Below are 27,504 nucleotides of genomic sequence, written 5' to 3'. Positions count from 1 at the left end.
CGTCGGGAAGGGGGTAAAATCTTCCGGGGCTGAAGTGGTTAAAGCACCCCTAACATACTATGTGGAAAAGTAGTCTTGCCTGTAGGTCCAGTACGCATATATAAACAGTGATTGCACCACACATGTGAGGTATTACATGAATGTTAATGTGAGAGAAAAAATTCTAGTGCCATTGCTCATGTTTAATTCTAAACTGAAAACCTGTAAAGGCGTTTAAGCCTATGGACATTTTTAGCTACTGTAATTTGTCACCATTTCACAGGTGTGCTCAATTTTAAATCTTGACATGTTTGTTGTCTATTAGGCGCAACCTCATCTTACAAAAAAATTGGGTATTATATTGTGTTCATATGTACTAAAAATTATTTAAGTGTATTTTGTCCTGAAAATTTGCATTTGATAAATAGCTGTGTAAATTTTGTGTGTCATACAAAAATTTCAAAAGCCACAATTTTTTATTCTCCAGGGCCTTTGCTTTCTGAAAATAAGTAAATTGCGAATTGTAAGTAATTTTCTAGTAAAAAATTTAGATTTTAACATGTATGTAAGAAATGTCAAACATACTCCGGGCAGCAAGCACTTAAGCATCTGTTTGTGTGAGCATTATATTGCATATGTATATAGTGCATTTTATTCATTATACTATTTTCTTTTATATATGTTTAATTTGCCTTCACTTTTCTTTTTGGGGGTCGATATCTGATCCAGACCCAAATGTAGCTTTGCCTAAGCAGATCACTACTATTATGCCGCATACACACGGTCGGACTTTTCGGCTACAAAAGTCCGACAGCCCGTCTGACAAACTTTCGACGGACTTTTGGCGGACTTGCGGCGGACTTTCTAATGAACGGACTTGCCTACATACGATCACACAAAAGTCCAACGGATTCGTACGTGATGACGTACACCGGGCTAAAATAAGGAAGTTGATAGCCAGTAGCCAATAGCTGCCCTAGCGTGGGTTTTTGTTCATCGGACTAGCATACAGACGAGCGGATTTCTGGGTCCGGCCGAGTTACGACGTAAAGATTTGAAGCATGTTCCAAATCTAAAGTCCTTCAGATTTGCGACTGGAAAAGTCCGCTGAAAGTCTGGGGAAGCCCATACATGATCGGATTGTCCGCCGGATTTGGTCCGTCGGACTTTTGTAGCCGAAAAATCCGACCGCGTGTACGCGGCATTAGTTATTTGTTGCTAGCTGCAATCAGACTACAGTAGATCTTATATCAGTAATCTGGTGCTGTATGGAGAGGATGGACAGACCTATTACAGTGTAAAGCATAGTACACACCTGCCGCATGTTGGGCGGCATGGGCCAGTTCAATAGAAGGGGCATGATGGAAAAGGTCTACTGATTGACTTCCGATCAGCACTCTCAGCCAATGGCTGAGAGTGCTGATCATTGTGTTCTGATGAGTGGTCTGTTACCCTGCCAGAACACAATAGCTCAGTGGGGATATCGCCACACGAAACATTGGTTTGTTAGTACAGTGGCCCACCCTGAGCTATTCATTTTTTTTTTTCGACCCGCTGGATTGAACAAAAAAAAATCGACTAATCTGTACCAGGCTTAACACTGCCACAGCCCTGAAGTGGGCTCCAGTGGAGCAATCTGTAAAATCATTGGAAAATCAGGGGCTGGTCTTTTCAATTCCTGGATGCCAACTGCCACATACAGCCAGTGGATCCAGTGTTAATTCACACCGGGAGACACCAATTTGCTTCTTTGTTTTAGCCACTTCCAGCGCAGCTTGGAAGCAAGTGTTTTTGTACATCTGGCAATCACTGAATTGACCTCACAGCTGCTGGATCACTTTTACAGGGTTGGAAGGGGGTTGGAAGGGGGCCTCCCTCCCGCCATCACCCGCCGCCATTCCCAGGCTGTTCTGTTCCATCGGGGTGCCCAGGTCCACTGTAAGCAGTTGGGTCAGCTGCACACAGAGGAGAAGGAGGAACATCTATTCCCTGATCTCCTCTGTGACTAATGAAGCCGGAAGCAACAGGGATTTAGTAACTTACCGTTTTTTTGTGCAGTGCTTCTCATCTCATCAGACTGATCTATGTTTGATCAGATACTTTGAAGGGCAGAGGAGGAATGAGGGGTCTAATAGAGTACCTGTCACCGCCCAAAGCTCTTACAGTCTAAACTGGTAATCTGTAAAGGCTTTTAAAGCTTCGCCAATAGAAAAAAAAAAAAAGGGGGGGGGGGGGGTATGTAAAGAAAGTGAAAGAATTAAAAAAAAAAAATGTAATTAGCAAACCCTCCCATAAACTCATAAACTAAGCCTTTATTCTTTAAATGCACCTCCTCTTGTTCCAAGAGATGCTGAATCAAAGCAACGCGGCTCAGCACAAAGAGGCACTGGTACCCAACACTATGCATCTGACACAACGTATGTTGAAAGTGTATGAAAAAAAATGACATAAGAAATGCATTACCTTTGTTCCTTCATGTGGCGAGAAGTGCAACACATTTGGTCCTTTAAGTAAGTTTAGGATATGAAATCTTCATCTTCCAGGTGACAGTAGATATGAAGTAACAGGGAATCGGAAATTAGTGCAGTTACTTAAGCGGCTGCCTCAAATAATTTGGAAATGACTGGCTTAAATTCCACATTCAGTACAAAGGAAACACAGAAGTGTAAAGTTACCAGCCGGTAACCAAATCCCTCTGCTCAGCAGTGTGACTGTATTGCCCTCTCTTTAGTGTGATAGCTGCTCAGCAACCACTTCTAGTATATTGTATAACCCCAGTCTAACTTCCTGGCATATCACGAATCTACATGACCAGACAGTCATAATCATACCCCTAGATCTAATACAGGATTACAACGTGTTCTGTTTAATTGGTGCCTAATAAAACTTTTAATTTTAGTAAGCAGTAAAAGAATTTAATGAAAATCTCACAATAAATTTCAGGTCCCCCCCCCCCCCAAAAAAAAAACTAAACTCACCTAGGTGGATCCGATGCTGCATCTGTGCCCCGCCACCTCTACACTGAGAACTGAGCGATCATACACCGCTGATTGCTCAGTTCTCCTCTCTGCGCTAAACAGAGAATAGTGACTGTCAGTCACCAGCTCTCTGCTCTGCCCCTCCAGCGCTCACTGGATCACTGAACCGTGCAGGAGGTGGGAGTGGCTAGATCAGTCTCTCAGTCCAGGCTGCTGGGTGGATCCCGACTGTAAAGCCTGGCTCGAGCCAGCGCCTTGACCGGCTGAGTGATGTCAGCTGAAATTGTGTCACATGAGTACAGAATGAGATAAAGATTTTTGGATAAAAATTGATAGAAATGTGCCCCATCCAAACTCAATTTGAATGATGGCTTGGAAAAATAAAATAGACTTTATTGCACTAAATGCACAAAATTAAAAGGTTTAGGGTTACTTATGTGTATATATAATGGTTATACATATTATTCAGTGTAAGACTCATATGTTTTTACTTATCTAGAATATATGCCTAAGCTCCTGAAGAAGCGCTGGTGCGTGTAACATGTAGAGCACCATCATGCAATCTACACCAAGCCTGATGGGACATTGTTGATTGCCACATCTTGAACGCTCTCACGACCATCCAGGTTATAATTTTGGTGTAACTCATGTGTATTAGTTATTTTGTGATTTCTTTTAGTAATGTATGTCTATTTTTAACAGAATGTGAGTACAGAATGAACCGCACTCCTGTGTTTCATAGGAGAAGTAAGGTCAAAAAATACTTTGGCCCTACTTCTCCCTTAAAAGTATATGTGAACTCTTACCTTGTAAAACAACCCATTTAGTTTAACCACTTCAGCCCCAGAAGGATTTACCCCCTTCATGACCAGAGCATTTTTTGCGATTTGGCACTGCTTTGCTTTAACTGACAATTGCGCGGTCGTGCGACAGTATACCCAAACAAAAGTGAAGTCCTTTTTTTCCCACAAATAGAGCTTTCTTTTGGTGGTATTTGATCGCCTCTGCGGTTTTTATTTTTTGCGCTATAAACAAAAGAAAAGCGACAATTTTGAAAAAAACGCATTATTTTTTACTTTTTGCTATAATAAATATCCCACAAAAATATATAAAAAAACTAATTTTTTCCTCAGTTTAGGCCGATATGTATTCTTCTACATATTTTTGGTAAAAAAAAAAAATCGCAATAAGCGTATATTGATTGGTTTGCGCAAAAGTTATAGCGTCTATAAAATAGGGGATAGATTTGTAGCATTTTTATTATTATTATTTTTTTTACTAGTAATGGTGGCGATCTGCGATTTTTATCATGACTGCGACATTATGGCGGACACATTGGACAATTTTGACACATTTTTGGGACCATTGGCATTAATACATTGAACAATGCTATACAAATGCATTGATTACTGTAAAAATGTCACTGGCAGTGAAGGGGTTAACACTAGGGGGCGATTGGCGTGTTAACTGTGTTCCCTGGGAGGTGATTCTAACTGAAGGGGGAGGGGACTGACTAGAGGAAGTGACGGATCGTGGTTCCTAGCTAAAAGGAACACACGATCTATCACTCCTCTTCAGAACAGAACAGGGAAGTGTGTGTTTACATACACTCGTCCCTGTTCTGTGTCTCCTGCTCACGATCGCTCGGCCACGAACATCGGCACCCCCACTGTGCAGCGAGCGCGTGCGCCTGCTATCCCAACCCCGCGAGCCAATGTATAGCTACGACGGTTCGCGCAGGGGAGCCAACCTGCCACAGTATAACTGCGGAGGCTGGTCGGAAAGTTAAAAAAGAAAGCAAAAGGCAAATCATTTGTGTATAATGTAAAAACACTATAAATACCTTTATTTTATATTTTTTATCTTTTATCCTCACATATCCCCATTTTTTATCCTTTTTTTAGCTGCACAAGGAGCTCAGAGAGCTCAGAGAGCGAGGGGAGGAGAAACAGTAATGCATTGATATTCCCAATCATAGTCCATTAACACTTCCTCTAGCTTTCTAAGAGAGGTATGGGAAGAAAGCTTGGGGACCTCTCTGCGGGAGCCTGACATTTCACTCATGATCTACTGATTATGAGTGCAATGCTTTGCAGGCTCCTATGCAAAAAAAAAATAACTGCACATTTTTTTCTTGCAAAAATATGCACATTTATTATTTTTTTTCTTAAAGGAGAATTTAGCCTTTACATTTTACTTGTTGCTGTGGCTAATCTGTGCACTCAAGGGGCCCCAATGTTTGGCAGCAGAAGTACTTGTTGCTGTAGGTCATCAGCAGCTCTCAGCACCATCAGGAGACCATACTGGCATGCAAAAAAGTCTCTCCAGGATACCACCAGAAGCAAAAATAGAGAGTTACTATAAAAAAACAGAAAGCCTGTGCTAATCTCAGCATAGCTTTTCTGTTTAAAGGAGAACATGAAAGCAATTGAAGATTAGTGTAAATTCAAAAGGGTGAATTAAAAAAAATAGATAAATCTAAGGCCAACTACAGACATACCATGTGCGTCATATTCAGTAGCCCCCTGACAATAGATACAGTTGTGCTCATAAGTTTACATACCATGGCAGAATTTATGATTTCTTGGCCATTTTTCAGAGAATATAAATGACAACACAAACATTTTTCACTCATGGTTAATAAATGGCTTCAGCCAAACACTATCAATCAACTGTGTTTACTCTTTTTGAAATCATAATGGCAACAGAAACTATCCAAATGACCTTGATAAAAAGTTTACATACCCTGGTGATTTTGGCCTGATAACATGCACACAAGTTGACACAAAGGGGTTTGAATGGCTATTAAAAAGGTAACCATCCTCACCTGTGATCTGTTTGCTTGATCCAGTGCTGCACTGACGTTTCTGGACTTCATCCAGGGCTGCACTGACGTTTCTGGATTCTGAGTCATTGGGAAAGCAAAAGAATTGTCAAAGGATTTGCATGAAAAAGGTAGTTGAACTGTATAAAACAGGAAGGGGATATAAAAACAATATTCAAGGAATTGAGAATGCCAATCAACAGTGTTCAAACTCTAATCAAGAAGTGGAAAATGAAGGGTTCTGTTGAAATCAAACCACGGTCAGGTAGACCAACTAAAATTTCAGCCACAACTGCCAGGAAAATTGTTCGGGATGCAAAGAAAAACCTACAAATAACTTCAGGTGAAATACAGGACTCTCTGAAAACATGTGGTGTGGCTGTTTCAATATGCACAATAAGGTGACACTTGAAGAAAGATGGGCTGCATGGTTGAGTCGCCAGAAGAAAGCCATTACTACGCACATGCCACAAAATATCCCGCTTACAATACGCCAAACAGCACAGAGACAAGCCTCAAACCTTCTGGCACAAAGTCATTTGGAGCGATGAGACCAAAATGTAGCTTTTTAGCCACAACCATAAACGCTACATTTGGAGAGGAGTCAACAAGGCCTATGATGAAAGGTACGGAGGTGGATCGCTAATGTTTTGGGGATGTGTGAGCTACAAGGGCACAGGAAATTTGGTCAAAATTGATGGCAAGATGAATGCAGTATGTTATCAAAAAATACTGGAGAAACATTTGCATTCATCAGCCAGGAAGCTGCCCATGGGACGTACTTGGACATTCCAGCATGACAATGATCCAAAACACAAGGCCAAGTCGACCTGTCATTGGCTACGGCAGAATAAAGTGAAGATTCTGGAGTGGCCATTTCAGTCTCCTGACCCCAATATCATTGAGCCACTCTGGGGAGATCTCAAAAGTACAGTTCATGCAAGACAGCCCAAGAATTTACAGGAACTGGAGGCTTTTTTGCCAAGAGGAATGGGCAGCTTTACCATCTGAGAAGATAAAGAGCCTCATCCACAAATACCACAAAAGACATCAAGCTGTCATTGATGTTAAAGGGGGCAATACACAGTATTAAGAACTGAGGTATGTAAACTTTTGATCAGGGTCATTTGGGTAGTTTCTGTTGCCATTATGATTTAAAAAGAGTAAACACAGTTGATTGATTATAAATGACTTCTGCCAAACACTAACCATAAGTGAACGAAACGTTTTTGTATTATCATTCATATTCTCTGAAAAATGGCCAAGAAATCATAAATTCTGCCAGGGTATGTAAACTTATGAGCACAGCTGTATCAGGAAAATAATCTACCATGTTCAAATCGATTTTCAGCTGAAACTACTGTTCATGTGCATATAATGTAGCGCCCTGAGTTTTAGGGGCACGGGACGAGCGCCATCAGATTACATACAGGAGAATCTCCTGATTACGCATTGGCGTCTGTAATAAGAAGTTCTGTCTTCTGGGCTGCTATTGGACGACTGTTCTGTCTATCATAGGAGGTCGGACTTTGTATTAAAGAGGCCACTGAGTAAACAGAAGATTCTCCTGTATGTAATTTGTTGGCGCTCATCCCGCCACCTCCCTGTCCCCTCCCTGTCTGCAGATGGGCATCGATCAGGCTGCCCTGATGGCAGTGGTGAGGCTGCACTCATGGAAATGGTGAGGCTGCACTCATGGCAATGGGGAGGCTGATGTATGGCTAAGAATGACCGACAATGACTTTAATCTCCTCTTAAAAAGGTTTTATGAATTACAAGCTGAACGTGTGGAGACATACCATCTTTTTGATGACTGACCTTCGGTTTCTTTGGACTAAGAGTTCTGGGTGTCCTTCCCCTGTGATGAGACTGATGGTGGTGTCCCTTCTAAGTGGATTTCTAAAATATAATAAGCTGGGTTAAAGCTTACCTCTGGTAAGCGTGCATCGTTATAGGTGGTGGATTTTTTCACTGGGTGCTTGCTGATCAATTTTTCAATCACCATTTGTGGATTCATTTACTTTATGGACTTTTATATTGGAGTCACCATTATTCACTTATTTATTTATTTTTATTCATTTTGAGTCACGTATGATTTTCAAGTATCACTATTTAGGTTGGAATACATATTGTGTTTTTTTATTTTGTTACACCTTGTGAGATTATTTTAATAATAATTTCTCTAAATTGTGGTTTCTCCACAATCCTAAATTTATTTGTTAGCGTGGTTCTGTTGATTATTCTAATTTATGTAACTTTGGTACCTACAAATTAGAACTGCAGCTTGGGGTATTGGGAAGCGCAGTAATCTTGTATTTTAATGGGGAGGCTGCACTCATGGCAATGGGGAGGTTGCACTCATGGCAATGGGGAGGTTGCACTCATGGCAATGGGGAGGTTTCATTCATGGCAATGGGGAGGTTGCATTCAGGGCAATGGTGAGGTTGCATTCAGGGCAATGGTGAGGTTGCATTCAAAAATGTTCCATACCTATTCCATCCATATATCCTGCCTACCGTGTGTATACTTACCTCTTTTAGTCCAGCCACATGAACCTGCAGCTCTGACTCCCTTCTGTCATTGAGCGCTAGACAACGGCTGGGAATTCCAGCCATGATGACACCCATAGGTTCCTGTCAGTGCAGGAGTTATAAGGGGGCAAAAGGGGCAACTGCCCTAGAGTGCCCAACAGAAGGGCCCCCTCTCTACACAAAAATAATATTAAAGATTAAAAAAATATTGAAAAATATAGAAAAATAATAAAAATAAAGAATAATATAATTTAATATACATAATAAAAATTACTTTTTTAAAATAAATGTATCTTGAGAACTAATATTTTGCTGGCCACCATTGGTAAAAGTTTTTATTCTGGACTTGTCTATTGCATCATTTTTAAAAACAAATTTTGTCAGCTCAAGCGAGCCACACATAGAGCACTATGACTGTGTGTGTTTACATGCATGACCTCAGAATGACATTGTGTCATGCATTTTAAAAACGTGTGACTGTCATTGAGAAAGTGGATCAACTCTATGTATGAGGGGCCTGCGGAACCTGAAGTGCCCCAGGCCCCCCCAAGGTATAAATCTGGTCCTAGCTCCTATGGTTCAGCCATTGTCAGTGTTCCCTCTTCTCCCCTGCAGCCACCGCTCCCTGACATATAGGAGCCAGAGCTGCAGGATTTTGTGACTGGAGCAGGCTAAAAAAAAAAAAAAAATGTTACGCACAATATTTTTACACAGGGTATACAGAATAGGTGTGTGTGTGTGTGTGGTTTGTATTTATAAAAATAGTTGGGTTAGATTCCCCTCTAACCACCAATTTCCATATATTTAAATGATAAATGTACTTTGGTAAAGTAATCCCTCTATATGTCCACTCCCCCCCCCCCCAACAGTCGCCCAAAATCTATCACTTATTTTTTCCCCACTGTTCAAGATCTTCATTGTGCAACTACACAGCCCCTTTAGATAGTTGTCCAGTAGGGCTTCACTTCATTTATAGGAGAGGCCATCCACTGTTTTGAAAGGTGGAAGACCTTTCCTAAGGAATGAAAAAAAGTGTGTGCTGTGTAGAAAAAGCAGAGCCTGGCTGGGATACATTTGGATTTACCCCCTTCCTGACCAAGCCCTTTTTTGCGATACGGCACTGCATCGCTTTAACTGTCAATTGCGGTCGTGCGACGTTGTACCCAAACAAAATTGACATCCTTTTTTCCCCACAAATAGAGCTTTCTTTTGGTGGTATTTGATCACCTCTGCGGTTTTTATTTTTTGCGCTATTTGCAGAAACCATGAAATCAGACCGAGACAGAAGTACAGTTAAATCACACTTGTTTAATAATAAAGGTAAAAAAGAACAAACGTAGTTAAAACATAGCCAAAGTTCAGTAACCAAAATGGATAGTCAGCCAAGCCAGAAGTCAGGAATCAATGTAGGGGAACAGCAAGCAGGATCTGGAGCCAGAAGGGATGTCAGCAAAGCAAGTCTTTGAATAGGAACGCAGGAGATCGTCTCTGTGATGTTGACCAAGGCGAAGGCAGAGATCCACTGGGCTGAACGGCTCTACTTAAGGACTGACGAGCAGGATATCAATAGCTGAGTAACTGTGGAGAGATAGGAGCTGGCAATTAGCCAACAGCTGAGTGGCCAGCTTTGAGAAGGAGGGGTTGAGCCCAGCCCTGACAGCTATAAACAAAAAAGAGCGACAATTTAAAAAAAAAAAAAGCAATAGACCGGTGAGCTTATCCCTCTGCCACTATACTTTTCTATACTATCAGCATGCTCCATTAACTGCAGTGTGCCTGGTTTGGACCTTGTGCCGCTTCTCCTTTCCCCTTTCCTGAGCTCTGCTGTACAGTAGGTTGCAGGAGGCTGATAAGAGAAATGCAGGTACTTGCATTAACCACTTCAGCCCCGGAAGAATTTACCCCCTTCCTGACCAAAGCACTTTTTGCGATTCGGCACTGCGTCACTTTAACTGACCATTGCGCGGTCATGCGATGTTGCACCCAAACAAAATTGACGTCCTTTTTTTCCCACAAATAGTGCTTTGTTTTGGTGGTATTTCATTGCCTCTGCGGTTTTTATTTTTTGCGCTATAAACAAAAAAAAGCGTCAATTTTGAAAAAAAACCCACAAAATGTTGTACTTTTTGCTATAATAATTATCCCTATTTAAAAAAAAAAAATTTTCCTCAGTTTAGGCCGATATGTATTCTTCTACATATTTTTGGTAAAAAAAATAAAAATCGCAATAAGCGTATATTGATTGGTTTGCGCAAAAGTTATAGCGTCTACAAAATAGGGGATAGATTTATAGCATTTTTATGTTTTTTTTTTTTTTACTAGTAATGGCGGCGATCTGCGATTTTTATCGTGACTGCGACATTATGGCGGACACATCGGACAATTTTGACACATTTTTGGGACCATTGGCATTAATAAAGAGATCAATGCTATAAAAATGCATTGATTACTGTAGAAATATCACTGGCAGTGAAGGGGTTAGCACTAGGGGGTGATCTAGGGGTTAACTGTGTTCCCTGGGAGCTGATTCTAACTGAAGGGGGAGGGGACTGACTAGAGGAAGTGACGGATCGTGGTTCCTAGCTAATAGGAACACACGATCTGTCACTCCTGTCAGAACAGAACAGGGAAGTGTGTTTACACACACTCTTCCCTGTTCTGTGTCTCCTTCTCATGATCACTCGTGGCCAGCGGTCTTCGCGGAAAATGGCGGCGATCTGCGATTTTAATAGTGTCTGCGACATTATGGTGGACACATTGGACAATTTTGACACATTTTTGGGCCATTGTCATTTTTACAGCGATCAGTGCTATAAAATTGCACTGATTACTATAAAAATGACACTGGAAGTGAAGGGGTTAACCACTAGCTGGCTAGGAAGGGGTTAAGTGTGTCCTAGGGAGTGATTCTAACTGTTAGGGGGCGTGGCTACGAGTGACACATCACAGATCACCGCTCCCGATCACAGGGAGCTATGATCAGTGACAGTGTCACTAGGTAGAACGGGGAGATGCTTGTTTACATTAGCATCTCGACATTCTTCAGCTCCGTGAGACGATCGCGGGTAACCCCGCGGACATCGAGTCCGCAGGACCCGCGATCTTACTCACAGAGTTTGCGGCAGGGTCGTGCGCACGCGACCACATGGCTGCAAATTCACGTACAGGTGCACCCATTTGCACAGCCGTGCCATTCTGCCGACTTATATGCACATGCGGCAGTCGGCAAGTGGTTAAGAATAAACTATATATTAAGGTGCTGCTGGATAGACATACTGACATTTTCTGGAAAAAATATGTGTACTCTGCTAAAGCTGCCATTTACTCAAATTGGTTTTCCTGTGGGGTGTTAATGGGAATAATGTAATCCATCTAGTTCTGATAATTGGAAGGAAACATGGGGTACTGAGGAGCTGGGTTCACTGTAGGAGAAATAGAAATTCCTTGGTTGGGAGCAGTTGGATATACATTTCTTTCCAGGCCACTATTCCCGATCACAAACACCTGCTGGGAGAGCAATGATAATAATATAAGGTTAAAAAGTACTGTATATTCACAAAGATAAATCCACAATTTTAAGGCCTACAAAGACTTTCAAATTAAACCAAAAAAGTTGTAAAATACAGACAGGCCTGATTATTTATGATTTGTTTTTTTAACTCAGAAATAGTATTTGGTGCATGGAGAGAATGTCACATATTTAATAGCGCTGGACCTCTAAGGTCACCTCACTGGTGTTATTATCTTAAAGTATTGGTGTTTATGTAAATTACATGGTTCCCGTATAGGCAGCTGCTACACCCCATAGGATCTCTAAGGTCAGTTTGGCTTGTAGTGTAATGTAACAAAAAAATGAAAATGAAGCGCCGCACCACTACTGGGAGGACCAGATACAATTTTTTTCCAATAAAACTCAAGAAGACTATCCAAAAAGTAGCCAACTGCTGCTAAACCAGCAGCTGTTAAGGGCTGTGCTTGCAATCACTTTGAAAACAAAAAAAAAATTAAAAAAAGGTCCAGTTCACTTCTATTCTATTCACATGTCAATCACCACATGATGACAGAAGTGCCCTTGGACCTGCAAAACGTGTTGACTACTTTTTGGGTTTCCCCCCTGACTCTTATTGGAATTGGGGTTGTATGTAGACCTCTTAATAGTTGTGTGGTGTCTCAATTTAAATTTTTATTATAAAGCATTTTGGGATATTATGCGGCTGTATAAGGATTTAGATTTAGGTGGTCATACAACCCCTGGCAAAAATTATGGAATCACCAGTCCCTGAGGATGTTTCTTCAGTTGTTTATTGTTGTAGAAAAAAAAGCAGATCACAGACATGGCCAAAAACTAAAGGCATTTCAAATGGCAACTTTCTGGCTTTAAGAAACACTAAAAGAAATCAAGAAAAATAATTGTGGTGGCCAGTAACAGTTAGATTTATAGAACAAGCACAGGGAATAAATTATGGAATCACTCAATTAAATTTTCATTACAAACACTAACACCTGCATCAGATTAAATCTGCTTGTTAGTATGTAGGTAAAAAGGAGTGATCACACCTTGGAGAGCTGTTGCAACAAGTGGACTGACATGAAGCATGGCTCCAACACCAGAGATGTCAATTGAAAAAAAGGAGAGGATTATCAAACTCCTTAAAGAGGGTAAATCATCACGCAGTGTTGCACAAGATGTTGGTTGTTCACAGTCGGCTGTGTCTAAAACATGGACCAAATACAAACAACATGGGAAGGTGGTTAAAGGCAAGCATACTGGTAGACCAAGGAAGACATCAAAGCGTCAAGACAGAAATCCAATCATCCACAGTCCACGATTGCCTTTCCTTAGCCCATTGTAACCTTGTTTTTTTGTGTTTAGGTGTTAGAGATGGCTTTCTTTTAGCTTTTCTGTATGTAAATCCCATTTCCTTTAGGCGGTTTCTTACAGTTCGGTCACAGATGTTGACTCCAGTTTCCTCCCATTTGTTCCTCATTTGTTTTGTTGTACATTTTCTGTTTTCAAGGCTTATTGCTTTAAGTTTTCTGTCTTGACGCTTTGATGTCTTCCTTGGTCTACCAGTATGCTTGCCTTTAACCACCTTCCCATGTTGTTTGTATTTGCTCCATGTTTTAGACACAGCCGACTGTGAACAACCAACATCTTGTGCAACACTGCGTGATGATTTACCCTCTTTAAGGAGTTTGATAATCCTCTCCTTTTTTTCAATTGACATCTCTGGTGTTGGAGCATGTCAGTCCACTTGTTGCAACAGCTCTCCAAGGTGTGATCACTCCATTTTACTTACATACTAACAAGCAGATTTAATCTGATGCAGGTGTTAGTGTTTGTAATGAAAATTTACAGGGTGATTCCATAATTATTTCCTCAGAATTGAGTGATTCCATAATTTATTCCCTGTGCTTGTTCTATAAATCTAACTGTTACTGGCCACCACAATTATTTTTCTTGATTTCTTTTAGTGTTTCTTAAAGCCAGAAAGTTGCCATTTGAAATGCCTTTAGTTTTTGGCCATGTCTGTGATCTGCTTTTTTTCTACAACAATAAACAACTGAAGGAACATCCTCAGGGACTGGTGATTCCATCATTTTTGCTAGGGGTTGTATACATATGATATGGGTTTAGCAAGTCCTGGGACTTCTACCACTGTCATGTAGACTTGGACAATGTTCATCTAAAGCAGTAACAATCAGGAGGCATTCTCTATGATGCTCCACATGTTCAATGTGTCTGTATTATTCAAATAGTGACAGGCAGGTGGATCCTTTCCTGCTGCCTGATTGGCCATGACCAATACAGAATGTTTTTTTAATATTCCCCTTTATACCTTTGGATTTGAAAGTAAAGCACATTAGGGTCCAGAGAGTATAGGACATCACTAGTCTTGATTTACATCTACAGTATCTCTCTCTAAAGTGAAACAAGTGTTTGCACTTTGACCTATAATTTAAATTCTTGTACAGGGACCCTTTGCTGATTACATCTTCCATTAAGTAGAGTTAGTTGTTTTCCTACAAATATCTATGACAGTGATCCTTAACCTCTGCCTTCAAGTACCCCCAATAGGCCATGTTTTGGGAAATCCTCTTGGATAAAATAGCAGTCATGGAACCTTGTGCTGACTACATCTTCCATCAAGTAGAAGATTACCTTTAGTTTTCCTATGAGGACCGATGACAGTGGCTCTGCCCTCAAGTACTCCCAGTAGGCCATGTTTTGGAATTTTTAAATAATATAACTGTCATAATTACCAAGTTACTGGCATTGACTTAAAGCACCTGTTAAGGAAATACTGAAACATGGCCTGTTATTATTCAGGATTTATATAGCGCCAACAGTTTACGCAGTGCTGGAGGAACTTAAGGACTGAGGTTGGGAACCACTGGAAACATGACCTGTTGAAGGTACCTAAGAATTGAAGTCGGGAACCATTGATTTATTTATTTATTTTCATATCCTCGCACAAGCATTTATGCTTCCTAAATATAACTAATGATAGCGTTAAACTAAAAAGAAGCCATCTAACTGCCATTTTGTGCAGTCAAAACATGGATGGAACACACAGTTGAGTTTAAAAACTGCTGTGTTAACGCTATTGACAGACAACATCATACATGTCACTTTTGCGAGTAGTTCCACTTTAACACATCTTCAAACCAATACATCCTAAAGCATATCTATGATATGCATAAACCTAGAAGGTGAAAAAAGGCAAGCAGGTCTGATGAGCTAAAAATGAATGCTTGATGCTTTTTACCAAAAGCTTCTCTTACCTGCTGTGGAATAGAATTTCCAATCATTGAGCTACATCCAAATGATGAGATAGAGATGGACAAACACAGTTGTAGCATGGTTGCTATGATCAGCGATATGAAAATGGTCTCTCTAACAGCCTGTCAAAAGAAGCATGGGAATAATATGTGGCATATTTGTATTTCTAGTTTCCTGTTCATGCATCATTTCAAGTTCTGCACAAGCCACTAAAAGTCTAAGGAAACCAGTGGCGGCTGGTGTTTTTTTTCTTTTTTGGGGGCGGCAAACAACCACCCCCCCAGTCGGTCGGCGGCAAACCCCCCTGGGAGGACGGTCGAGACATCAAAGCCCTGCACTTACTCCATCTAGGAAACGGGAGGGCGGCAGCTTTCTTCCTTCTCCTGTGGATCATGGCACCTTCCGCTGTGCATCTCCCTCCTCCTCCGCCTTGGCCTCCAGTAGACCTGTCCTTTCAGCCAATCGGGAAATGGGTATCAGACCCGCACTTTCTGATTGGCAGAGAGGTGATTCAGTGTTAAAAGAACGAATATTCATTCGCTCTTCTAACACACGTGGATGGGCTCCAAGCATAATGCTCTGCATCCCAAGCCCACCTTATTTTGAAGCCTTTAGAGCCTCTGGCTCTAATCAGGTGCTAAAAAGGGGGGGGAGGCGGGGCCCACAGGCCATTGAATGAAACCGATGTTAATGTCTTATCTCTCTGGCCAGAATTAATATATAAAGGCTAAATTCACCTTTTTTAATAAATTCCAGCTCCCCTATGTACCAATATACAATTAATGTACCTACATTGCAGAAAAATAAAAGCTTTCTTTGATTTTTAGAACAAGGCCTTACCTTAACCCTTGCTGTAGTTCTCAGAAAGCTTCATCACTTCCTGGTATGCAGAAACAGAAAGGAGTTTACCAGCTGACCTCATTAGCACACACCCTTCATCTATCAGCTATGTTTGCACAGCATCACCGGCATTCCTCCAGCAGTGCATTTGCCTGGCTTGTCAACGTAGGCTGTCACAGCTGCTATTTTTGCCATGTCCGCAAACTCTCTAGAGCCACTAAGGGAGATCGTACAGAGATTGTACAATCAGATTGTGTAGTATATTGCCACCTTCAGGCTCGGTCCACACTAGAAGTGGCACAAATTCACAGTGAATTTGCTGCAAATTCGCACCGCATCTAAATCGCAAACCTGTTCATGCAAACTGATTGCGGAGTGTATGTTAAGTTAACGACACCCCACAATCAGTTTGTCAGGTATGGTATAGTAATGAGGGAGGTGTGGTCCAGATTGGTAATACACGCCTTATCACACCCTTTTCTGTGATGCAAAAACACAGAATGATGGGAGCTGACCTACAGGAACTGTTGCAAGCAGAAATAATTTTTTAAAACTCAGACAGAAACAGGAAGTTTCAAACCGCGTCATCCCGACTTTGGAAGTCTGGATCTACCAGGCGCTTGGACTGATGGCCTCTCAGCGAGTCACTGAGACGATGAGCCATTGGCTCCCACTGCTGTCAATCAAATCCAGTGACACAGGAGCCGAGGCGGGGCTGAGTCCTGCTGTGTGTCAATGGACGCAGCAGCAGAACTCGAGAACGCGCCCGCACGAGTGTCCCCATGGAATGTTGCTCTCCGTGGGGGCACTCAAGAGGAGGAGGAGCCAGGTGCACCACAGGGGGACCCCAGAAAAGGAGGATTGGGGCCAGTCTGTGCAAAACCCTTGCACAGAGCAGGTAACTATAACATGTTTGTTATTTAAAAAAAAACAAAAAAAAAAAAGCTTTACAATCACTTTAATACAATGTTGTGCTACTGACCCAAAAACATTCCTATATGCAGTATTATGCATACAGAGTATATTACATCCAAAACTGCAAAAACATAAAAAAAATAAAAAGTCTTTTAGTAAATATGATCTACCACAGTGCTCTTCAGTGTTCCACTTGGTAATAAAAAGTGCACGACCACCACTGGGTGAAATAACAGCTCACCTCACGGCAGATAATCAAAGCTTATAAATATCTCTCCTGCAGCTCTCCTTAGGATGATCTTCTCCTTTCCCTCCCGGAATAGAGAGCTGCTTACAAACTCTAAAAACACCACTTCACCCCCCCCCCCCACAATGTTGACTTTGATTTGAACTGTTTTATCAGTAATGGAGTAATGGCTAGAGTGCGGAGATGATATATTAGGTCCAGATGCAACTCCATGGAGGATAGAAGAAAATGCAATGGGTTGATTTTAAGGGGTCCTAGCATAGAAAAAAAAATAGGTCGATCTCAGACATATTAATTTAATGATTTATAGATATAGGCAAGATAGGAAGGTAGGTACATGAAACGGACCCTGTACTCTTGAGGAGTATGTCCGCCGTATAAGCTTCCCTTTCCCAGTATAGGCAAGATAGGAAGGTAGGTACATGAAACGGACCCTGTACTCTTGAGGAGTATGTCCGCCGTATAAGCTTCCCTTTCCCAGTATAGGCAAGATAGGAAGGTAGGTACATGAAATGGACCCTGTACTCTTGAGGAGTATGTCCGCCGTATAAGCTTCCCTTTCCCAGTTCCAGCATGATCCAAGATCCCTCAGCTCACCCAGTCACTTGTCGAGACAGCAGTGTAGGGTGAATAAAAGCATATGACTTTATTGAAGAAACACACAAACACACACACGGATATAACTCTGAAGACAATTCCCCCTTCTTGTTGGCATAGAGATACAGGGTGGGGCAAACTGTACATCCAATCACATGAGGCACAGGTACATTCAAACATTTCAACACATCTATAACCAAAAACTGGACATGCAACCAACAACTAGGTACTGAAACATTTAACTTTTCAACAACTATTTAAGACAGTAACTGGGCTTCTTTCATGGAGAGACCTGTTGAAGGACAAGTCCAGCCTGAGCTTGCTTGGCTGGGCTTCTCCTATTGGTCACAGGAGTGCAATTGGTTTTGCACTGTGACCCGGTTTCAGCAGAGAGCAGTTTGAAGTCCACCCTCTGCTGGACTGCCATCAGTGCCTGCACTGATGGCAGTCTCAGCAAGCCACTGAGACGACCGCTCCCCGCCCCTCCACAGCTCAGCGATCCAATGAGCTTGGAGGAGCAGAGCAGGAGAGCTGCTGCCTGAAAGGCAGCAGCTCACTGCTCTGAGAGCTGAGAGAACTGAGCCATCGGCGATGTTCGATTGCTCGGTTCTCAGTGCAGAGGTGGTGGGGGACAGCTGCAGCATCGGAGCGATGCTGCATCCACCTAGGCAAGTATGATTATAGGAATTTCTTTTCCCCCATACTTCTTTTAAAGGAGTATAGCCCTTGTTCCTAAAAATGGGGCTATAGTGTAAATTTAGTTTTTGGCTGAGCTGTAAACAGCTCAGATTTGATTGTATACTTGGTTCTGTTCTAAACTTGGCTGAGTTGTGCATTTCCCACCGTTGCCAGTAGGTGTCACTGGTACCACATGACAGAGAATTGCAACTAGGTTGAGCTGTAATGAATATTCTTTTTCTGGAAACAGCCCAGTAGGAGGTTCCTGGCCGCTGTGCATTCTGGGAAGGGGTATTTATTGCACAGATGCCATGTGCTCTTAGTCAGTCATTACCTCTGGGCCCTCCTGGCCTGAGGATGTGCTGCTGCAAGTTCTGCAGTAGGCCCAGAAACCTGTCTGGGGCCTACTAATGCTGAGGTAGTCCTTAGGCAGTCTTGCCTGTGTGGAAGAAGCCGAGCCAAGCTGAGGAGATCCAGGGGAGGACCCTTGCTGGAGAGAGCCAGGATGAAGGCTGGTCTCTCGGGAGGGCCTGGTGACGCGTTTGGAGTATGCACCTATATCTAAAACTACCCTTACAGTATTGCCGGGTCGGCTTAAAGGTTCTGGTCCTGTCAAGCTGTTCTACAATCTAAACAAGGTAACTAGCTCCTGGCTGCTAAGTCTGTAAGAGAGACTTATCCAGGAGTTCTACTGGCTGCTAAGTCTGTGAGAGGCTTGTCCAGACATTCTATCGGTTGCTAGGTCTGTGTGAGAGACCTATCCAGGTATCTGAGATCTTATAAAAGAAAGCTGTTTTGCCTTTGGATTCAAGGAGTCTGTAAGTGATCGGCTAAAAGGAGATCTGAAACCTCCCCTAACCCTCTCTCCTACTTTTCTCAAGTTCGCATTAAAGCATTGAAAAATACCTAAAGTGACTGGTGCCTAAATTCTGTTCAACTTCCCATTATAGCCATGGGAAGCCTTGGGGTGAATGTAAGCTCGCTCCCTGTATCTGGAGGTACCTTTCTGCTCCCAGTAGACCCAGGGGGGTGCTACAGGATCTTCTCCTCTTCTATGAATAATACTGAATGTTTTTGGGTCAGTAGCACTACACTGTATTAAGCACATTAGCCTTTAAATTGTTCCTGAACCCAGACACATGAATGTAAATTATTACAGCTTCCAAAATTTAGATGTGAAGGCAACATTGGTTTTTTCAGTATTTTTCCCCTTAATGGCAGGACCAACAGGTGAAAATTAAGTCTGTTATGTTTCAACTTGTTTTAGCAGGCCTAGCTGTCCAGCAAAAGTGACAGTTAGAGGGTTGAGGCAAACCATTTAACACTGACAGAGGTGCTTACAATAGTCAGCTTTTATTAATTGGTATAAAGCCTTTATCCCAAAAGGAACAAAAGTGTTTCTGTAATTGGTTCAAAAGTGTTAGCTGAAGTTCGGCTTTAATTAGTTAGTCACTTAGGTTATGTCTATCTAAATATACTAGTCCATCTAACACCACTCTTTACAAGCTGACATTGCTGCTGTCCAAGGGTAGCTATCTTGCTCCTCCATAGACAGGGTGTCTACGCTCAGTCTCCACTATAAGACAGGAAGTGTGTTACTGGCTGAATCACCAAAAATAAAGGGGAAAAAAAATCAATAAAAATACAATACAGCACTCATTCAGCCACCACATCTAAGGTTTGGTAAGCTGCAATATATTCAGTTTTGTTTGAGTTTAGATATGCTTAAAAAAAAAAAAAAAAATGACACCAAAAAAAAAATGACTCTCATATTTGCTGAGAGGTATAGTGAGTATTTTGCAGACCTCACTTTTTGTCACAAAGTTTTGAAAATTGAAAAAGAAAAAAAAATGTTTTTTTTTGTCTTTCTTCATTTTCAAAAACAAATGAGAGCTGCAAAATACTCACCATGCCTCTCAGCAAATAGCTTGGGGTGTCTACTTTCCAAAATGGGGTCATTTGGGGGGGGGGGGGGGGGGGTTGTGCCACCTGGGCATTCTATGGCCTCCGAAACTGTGATAGGCAGTGAAGAGTGAAATCAAAAATTTACACCCTTAGAAATCCTGAAGGTGGTGATTGGTTTTCAGGGCCCCGTACGCGGCTAGGCTCCCAAAAAGTCCCACACATGTGGTATGCCCATACTCAGGAGAAGCAGCTAAATGTATTTTGGGGTGCAATTCCACATATGCCCATGGCCTGTGTGAGCAATATATCATTTAGTGACAACTTTGTGCAAAAAAAAAAAAAAAAAATTGTCAACTTGTGTCAAAATATAAAATATTCCATGGACTCAACATGCCTCTCAGCAAATAGCTTGGGATGTCTACTTTCCAAAAATGGGGTCATTTGGGGGGGGGGGGGGAGGGGTTTGTGCCATCTTGGCATTTTATGGCCTTCAAAACTGTGATAGGTAGTGAGGAGTGAAATCAAAAATTTACGCCCTTAGGAATCCTGAAGGCGGTGCTTGGTTTTCGGGGGCCCCGTACGCGGCTAGGCTCCCAAAAAGTCCCACACATGTGGTATCCCCATACTCAGGAGAAGCAGCTAAATGTATTTTGGGGTGCAATTCCACATATGCCCATGGCCTGTGTGAGCAATATATCATTTAGTGACAACTTTTTGTAATTTTTTTTTTGTCATTATTCAATCACTTGGGACAAAAAAAATAAATATTAAATGGGCTCAACATGCCTCTCAGAAATTTCCTTGGGGTGTCTACTTTCCAAAATGGGGTCATTTGGGGGGGGGGGGGGGGTTTGTACTGCCCTGCCATTTTAGCACCTCAAGAAATGAGATAGGCAGTCATAAACTAAAAGCTGTGTAAATCCCAGAAAATGTACCCTAGCTTGTAGACGCTATAACTTTTGCGCAAACCAATAAATATACGCTTATTTACATTTTTTTTTACCAAAGACATGTGGCCGAATACATTTTGGCCTAAATGTATGACTAAAATTGAGTTTATTGGATTTTTTTTATAATAAAAAGTAGAAAAATATCATTTTTTTTCCAAATTTTCGGTCTTTTTCCGTTTATAGCGCAAAAAATAAACACCACAGAGGTGATCAAATACCATCAAAAGAAAGCTCTATTTGTGAGAAGAAAAGGACGCAAATTTCGTTTGGGTACAGCATTGCATGATCGCGCAATTAGCTGTTAAAGCGACGCAGTGCCAAATTGTAAAAAGTGCTCTGGTCAGGAAGGGGGTAAATCCTTCCGGGGCTGAAGTGGTTAATGGGGCAAAATGAGGATGAGGTGCAAAATTTTGTCATTATCTATACACATTTGGACCATGATGTCTACATACAGTACATCAGTTTTATGATTTAAAATTTAGTACATAAATGGATAATTTTACAGTAGTAAATGTTAAAAAAAGTGTAGTTGATATGTCCCATTTGCTCAAAGTTTTGGTGATTGATAAAAAAAGAGATAAAGTAAACCAAAAGACTTCTAAGGTTACATGAAATTATATAAATATAATGTAATAACATATTCAGAGCACATGTATAAAACCAAAACATAGTACACATTTATAAAATCATTATGATTGATAAACTCATTCTAACCAGACTGTTAATGTGCATTATATTATATTATGAAACATAAAATGCTCGATAATTGATAGGTCAGCTAATAATAATTAGCCATGATAAATGATGACCCACTGATGCCCTGGAAGCAAGTTGGCTTATTTCTTTTAACTTAAAGTGGAACATTATTTAGAAAATGAATTCCTGATATGGTCCCTTTTACAGGTATAGTTATGTAAAACATTAAAAATACCGTAAGTCCTTATACTGTTTAAAATGTAGTAATACACTTTCTCACCCTGCTCTGCACATGCTCAGTTGCTCTCTATTTTCAGCACTGTGCCTACAATCAGAGCCACTAAAGGCCAATCTGCTGACAGCTTTAAGATTTACTGCTACTTAACCGGTTCAATACCGGGCATTTTCACCCCCTTCCTTCCCAGGCCAATTTTTAGTTTTCAGCGCTGTCGCACTTTAAACGACAATTGCGCGGTCATGCGACGTTGTACCCCAAAAAAATTGACATCCTTTTTTCCCCACAAATAGAGCTTTCTTTTGGTGGTATTTGATCACCTCTGCGGTTTTTATTTTTTGCGCTATAAATAAAAGAAGAGTGACAATTTTGAAAAAAACACACTATTTTTTATACTTTTTGCTATAATAAATATCCCAATTTTAAAAAAAAAAAAAAAATTTTTCCTCAGTTTCGGCCGATACGTATTCTTCTACATATTTTTGGCAAAAAAAATCGCAATAAGCGTATATTGTTTGGTTTGCGCAAAAGTTATAGTGTCTACAAAATACGGGATAGATTTATGGCATTTAAAAAAAATATATATATATATTTTTTTACTAGTAATAGCGGCGATCGTGATTTTTTTTCGTGACTGCGACATTATGGCGGACACATCGGACACTTTGACACATTTTTGGGACCATTCACATTTATACAGCGATCAATGCTATAAAATTGCATTGATTACTGTGTAAATGTGACAGGCAGTGAAGGGGTTAACCACTAGGGGGACACAAGGGGTTAAATATGTTTCCTAGGGAATGATTCTAACTGTAGGGGGAGGGGACGTACAAGGGGAGGAGACTGATCAGTGTTCCGCTGTACTGGGAACACAGATCGGTCTCCTCTCAACTGACAGGACGTGGATCTGTGTGTTTACGGGCAATCGCGGGTGCCCGGCGGACATCGCGGCCCCCGGGCACACGCACCGGGTACCGAGCAACGCGGCAGCGCGCGCCCCCTAGGCGGCCGGGAAGCCCAGGCCGTCATATGACGTCCACCCAGGATGGGAGATCCCATCTGTGGACGTCATTTGACAATGGCCGGGTACTGAAGTGGTTAAAGCGGTGTCCCAGCCGTTTTTAAAAAAAAAGTCAGCAACTACAAACACTGTAGCTGCTGACTTTTAATAAGGGGAACTTAACTGTCCAGTGAGCCCGCGATGTCGGCCCCCCAAGGCCGATCCGCAACTAAGGGAAACCGGCAGTGGTGCCTTGCGGCTTCACTGCCAGTTTCCTACTGCGCATGCACGAGTCGTGCGGCGCTTTGTGAATGGCCCCGTCGTCTTCTGGGACAAACACAGGTCCTAGACGACAACGGGGGAGCTCGCTGAAGAGGAGAAAGTGACGGAACAGCTCCGCGGACTAGGAAGAGGCAGATTAGGAAGACTGCCTAGCAACAGGGATTTCTGGTAAGTAAAACATTTTTTTTCTATGTTTTTTAATTTATTTCAAAGAAAATTTTAATGTATAAATGTTTTTAAGGGTGGACCTCTGCTTTAAGAGGGAACAAAGCAACAGGAATGACACAGACTGTGCCTGGGGAACACAGATTAGGGAGGAAGAAAAGAGAAGCAGGAGAAGTGAAGAGGACAAAGTTTGCTGCCAGGGAGACACAAAAGAGTTAATTGCATCTATTTTTCTGACATACTCCTTTCCAGGCTGTGGACTTCAGCACAGTAATGCCCCGTACACACGGTCGGATTTTCCGACGGAAAATGTGTGATAGGACCTTGTTGTCGGAACTTCCGACCGTGTGTAGGCTTCATCACACATTTTCCATCGGATTTTCCGACACACAAAGTTGGAGAGCAGGATATAAAATTTTCCGACAACAAAATCCGTTGTCGGAAATTCCGATCGTGTGTACACAAATCCGACGGACAAAGTGCCACGCATGCTCAGAATAAATAAAGAGATGAAAGCTATTGGCCAATGCCCCGTTTATAGTCCCGACGTACGTGTTTTACGTCACCGTGTTCAGAATGATCAGATTTTCCGACAACTTTGTGTGACCGTGTGTATGCAAGACAAGTTTGAGCCAACATCCGTCGGAAAAAATCCTAGGATTTTGTTGTCGGAATGTCCGAACAAAGTCCAACCGTGTGTACGGGGCATAAAGCTTCTGTCAGCCTTCCTCTCTATCTGAGCCAAGACACATATAATCAAAGCTGAAGATGTAAATATTTTAATTACAGAAAGTGACATTGTTTTTGAGTTTAAAATGGCGGCCTCCAGCAAAAATTAGGAGCAATGTTGGAGGCAATTTAAAGCACACACTGATTTTGGTAGCATAATTATTGATGTGGAATGGTATGTTCTTTTGTTAAAAAACATTAATTGCTATCAAACTGTAACGTTTTACAATCACCATTAGTCTCTGTACATTTGGTGTTAAACACCAGTTCTTCCAAATATTCTAAGGTCAACTTCATGAGAACCTTACAGCCTGAAACTAACAACAAAAGAGGAAATTCTGATTTTCAGAAATGTCATTATTTTTATTTCCTTTAGAGCTAGCAACACAGAAACAACGTTTTCACTCAACACTTGTTGAGATGGTTAGTAATTATCTTTTATTACAGCATGCAGCTCAATCGATTGTTTAGCACAAAGTGATGTTTTATGTTTTCAAACTGCAATGTCCTAAAGAGGAGGTCCACTTAATACTAATTGGTTATTGTACTCACCCATATTGTAGCACAGGTGTCATAGCAGGTGTAATATCCATTCATGACCACATCCACTAAAAGAATCACAATCTCCACCGCGGATATCACTGCACTGATAATGTTCAGGGCCAAGCTAGTTCCAACCTGTGCCAAACCCATTCATACATCACAGGAATTATCATTGTGAAAAGGACATTTTTGAAAACAGAAAGCGAGACGTACAAAGGGATGGAATGCATAGTAGCTGTAGTGATACAGATGAAATAATAATTGCATATTATTCAATAACAGCTTGCATTTTTCATTTAAAATTGCATTGCTAAGCAGGATAGGGTTGAAATATTTATCAAAACACAACCAGGTTTAAATCTTAGAGTGGTTGTAAAGATTCAGTAAAAAAAAAAAAAACACCAAACGTGTCATACTTATTTCCACTGTGCAGTTGGTTTTGCACAGAGTGGCCCGATCCTCCTCTTCTGGGGTCCCTCAGTGGCGCTCCTGGCTCCTCTTCTTCTCGAGTGCCCCATCGGAGAAGCGCTCTCCTTCGTGGACACCTGTGCGGGGCGCGCTCTTCTGCATCTATTTACACAGAAAGAAGAACTCGGCCCCGTCCCCCGTGTCATTGGATTTGATTGACAGCAGCGGGAGTCAATGGCTGCTATCAATCTATCCAATCAGGACACCGGCTGGAGCTGGTGTGCTCATTCCCGTCGTGGGAATTATGGGGCTCAGGTAAGTATAAGGGGGGCTCGGGAGCGCTGCTGCAGTACAGGAGATTTTTCACCATAATGCATAGAATACATTAAGATGAAAAACGGCAAGGGTTTACAACCCCTTTAACCTCTTGCCGACCAGCCTCCGTCATTATACTGCGGCAGGTCGACACAATCCCGCGAGCCGTCGTAGCTATACGTCGGCTCCTTTAAGCGGGATGGCAGGCGCACGCGCCCGCTTCCAGGCTGGCCACACAATATGGCCGAAGATGCCCAACCTGGAGGAAGACTGAGCAAAGATGTCAGCCTCGGCCAGGGAGATTGCAAACACCGCTTTTCTGGAGGAGTGGGAAGTATTGCCTTAAGTAAGAGTAATGCCGCATACACACGGTCGGACTTTCTAGAAAGCTAGGTCCGACGTACTTGCCGCCAGACTTCCGGCGGACTACCGCCGGACTTTCTGAACGGCCGGACTTGCCTACACACGGCCGGACTTTCCGGAATCCGGTCTTCCCGACGGACTTCCGCCGGACTTTCAGAATGAACGGACTTTCCCACACACGGACAAGTCCGTTCATTTTGAACGTGACTTGGGTACGACGGGACTAGAAAAGGAATTCAATCTCGCCGCTTTTTTTGGCGAGATTGAAACCTTGCGAGCCCCGTCGCAGGCCCTTAGGTCTGGTATGGAACTTTAAGGGGAACCCCCTACGCCGAAAAACCGGCGTGGGGGTCCCCCCAAAATCCATACCAGACCCCGATCCGAGCACGCAGCCCGGCCGGTCAGGAAAGGGGGTGGGGACGAACGAGCGCCCCCCCTCCTGAACCGTACCAGGCCGCATGCCCTCAACATGGGGGGTGCTTTGGGGGAGGTGGCGCCTTGTGGTGCCCCCCCCACCACAAAGCACCTTGTCCCCATGTTGATGAGGACAAGGGCCTCTTCCCGACAACCCTGGCCGTTGGTTGTCGGGGTCTGCGGGCGGGGGGCTTATCTGAATCCGGGAGCCCCCTATAATAAGAGGGCCCCCAGATCCCGGCCCCCCCACCCTATGTGAATGAGTATGGGGTACATGGTACCCCTACCCATTCACCTAGGTAAAAAGTGTCAATAATAAAACACAACACAGGTTTTTAAAATAATTTATTAAACAGCTCCGGGGGGGGGGGTCTTCTTCCGTCTTCTGGGGTCCCTCTGGTTCATCTTCTCCCGGCGTCCGGTTGGTTCTTCTCCGCTCTCCGGCCTCTTCTCCCGGTGTCCCAGGTCTTCGGCCGGCCCCTCCGCTGTCTTCAGGTAGCTCTATTGCCAGCGGAGGTCCGGACTTCTTGGCTTCTTGGCTTCTTGTGTTGTGTTCTCTTCTCTTCTCTTCTCTTCCCCCAGATGTTGACACGACGCTCTCTCCGGCTGGACTGGTCTCTGAGGGCTGCGTTGTGACTTATATAGGCGGAGACCCCGCCCCCATATGATGTCACAGTCCCTGGGCATGCTGGGACTGTGACGTTTTAGGGGGCGTGGTCGACCACGCCCCCTAAAACGTCACAGTCTCAGCATGCCCAGGGACTGTGACATCATATGGGGGCGGGGTCTCCGCCTATATAAGTCACAACGCAGCCCTCAGAGACCAGTCCAGCCGGAGAGAGCGTCGTGTCAACATCTGGGGGAAGAGAAGAGAAGAGAACACAAGAAGCCAAGAAGCCAAGAAGCCAAGAAGTCCGGACCTCCGCTGGCAATAGAGCTACCTGAAGACAGCGGAGGGGCCGGCCAAAGACCTGGGACACCGGGAGAAGAGGCCGGAGAGCGGAGAAGAACCAACCGGACGCCGGGAGAAGATGAACCAGAGGGACCCCCGAAGACGGAAGAAGACCCCCCCCCGGAGCTGTTTAATAAATTATTTTAAAAACCTGTGTTGTGTTTTATTATT

At 42.7% G+C, this 27,504-nt stretch overlaps 1 protein-coding gene across 1 annotated transcript in view; it reads right to left on the bottom strand.

The window, feature by feature from the left end:
• Positions 1-11,548: 11,548 nt before the first annotated feature.
• The window catches only part of LOC141105353 (membrane-spanning 4-domains subfamily A member 4D-like), a 43,395-nt gene continuing 27,439 nt past the window's right edge, over positions 11,549-27,504 (bottom strand). The window contains exons 4-6 of the mRNA XM_073595216.1: positions 24,891-25,016; positions 15,099-15,218; positions 11,549-11,819 (exon numbers count right to left, since the gene is read on the bottom strand). Of these exons, the coding sequence (XP_073451317.1) occupies positions 11,685-11,819; positions 15,099-15,218; positions 24,891-25,016 (381 nt within the window). The 3' untranslated portion in view covers positions 11,549-11,684. The remainder of the gene's footprint in view (positions 11,820-15,098; positions 15,219-24,890; positions 25,017-27,504) is intronic.

Source organism: Aquarana catesbeiana, linkage group LG08, assembly GCF_042186555.1.
Source record: "Aquarana catesbeiana isolate 2022-GZ linkage group LG08, ASM4218655v1, whole genome shotgun sequence".
NCBI lineage: Eukaryota > Metazoa > Chordata > Amphibia > Anura > Ranidae > Aquarana > Aquarana catesbeiana.
This window is presented reverse-complemented; position numbering and strand designations above follow the sequence as displayed.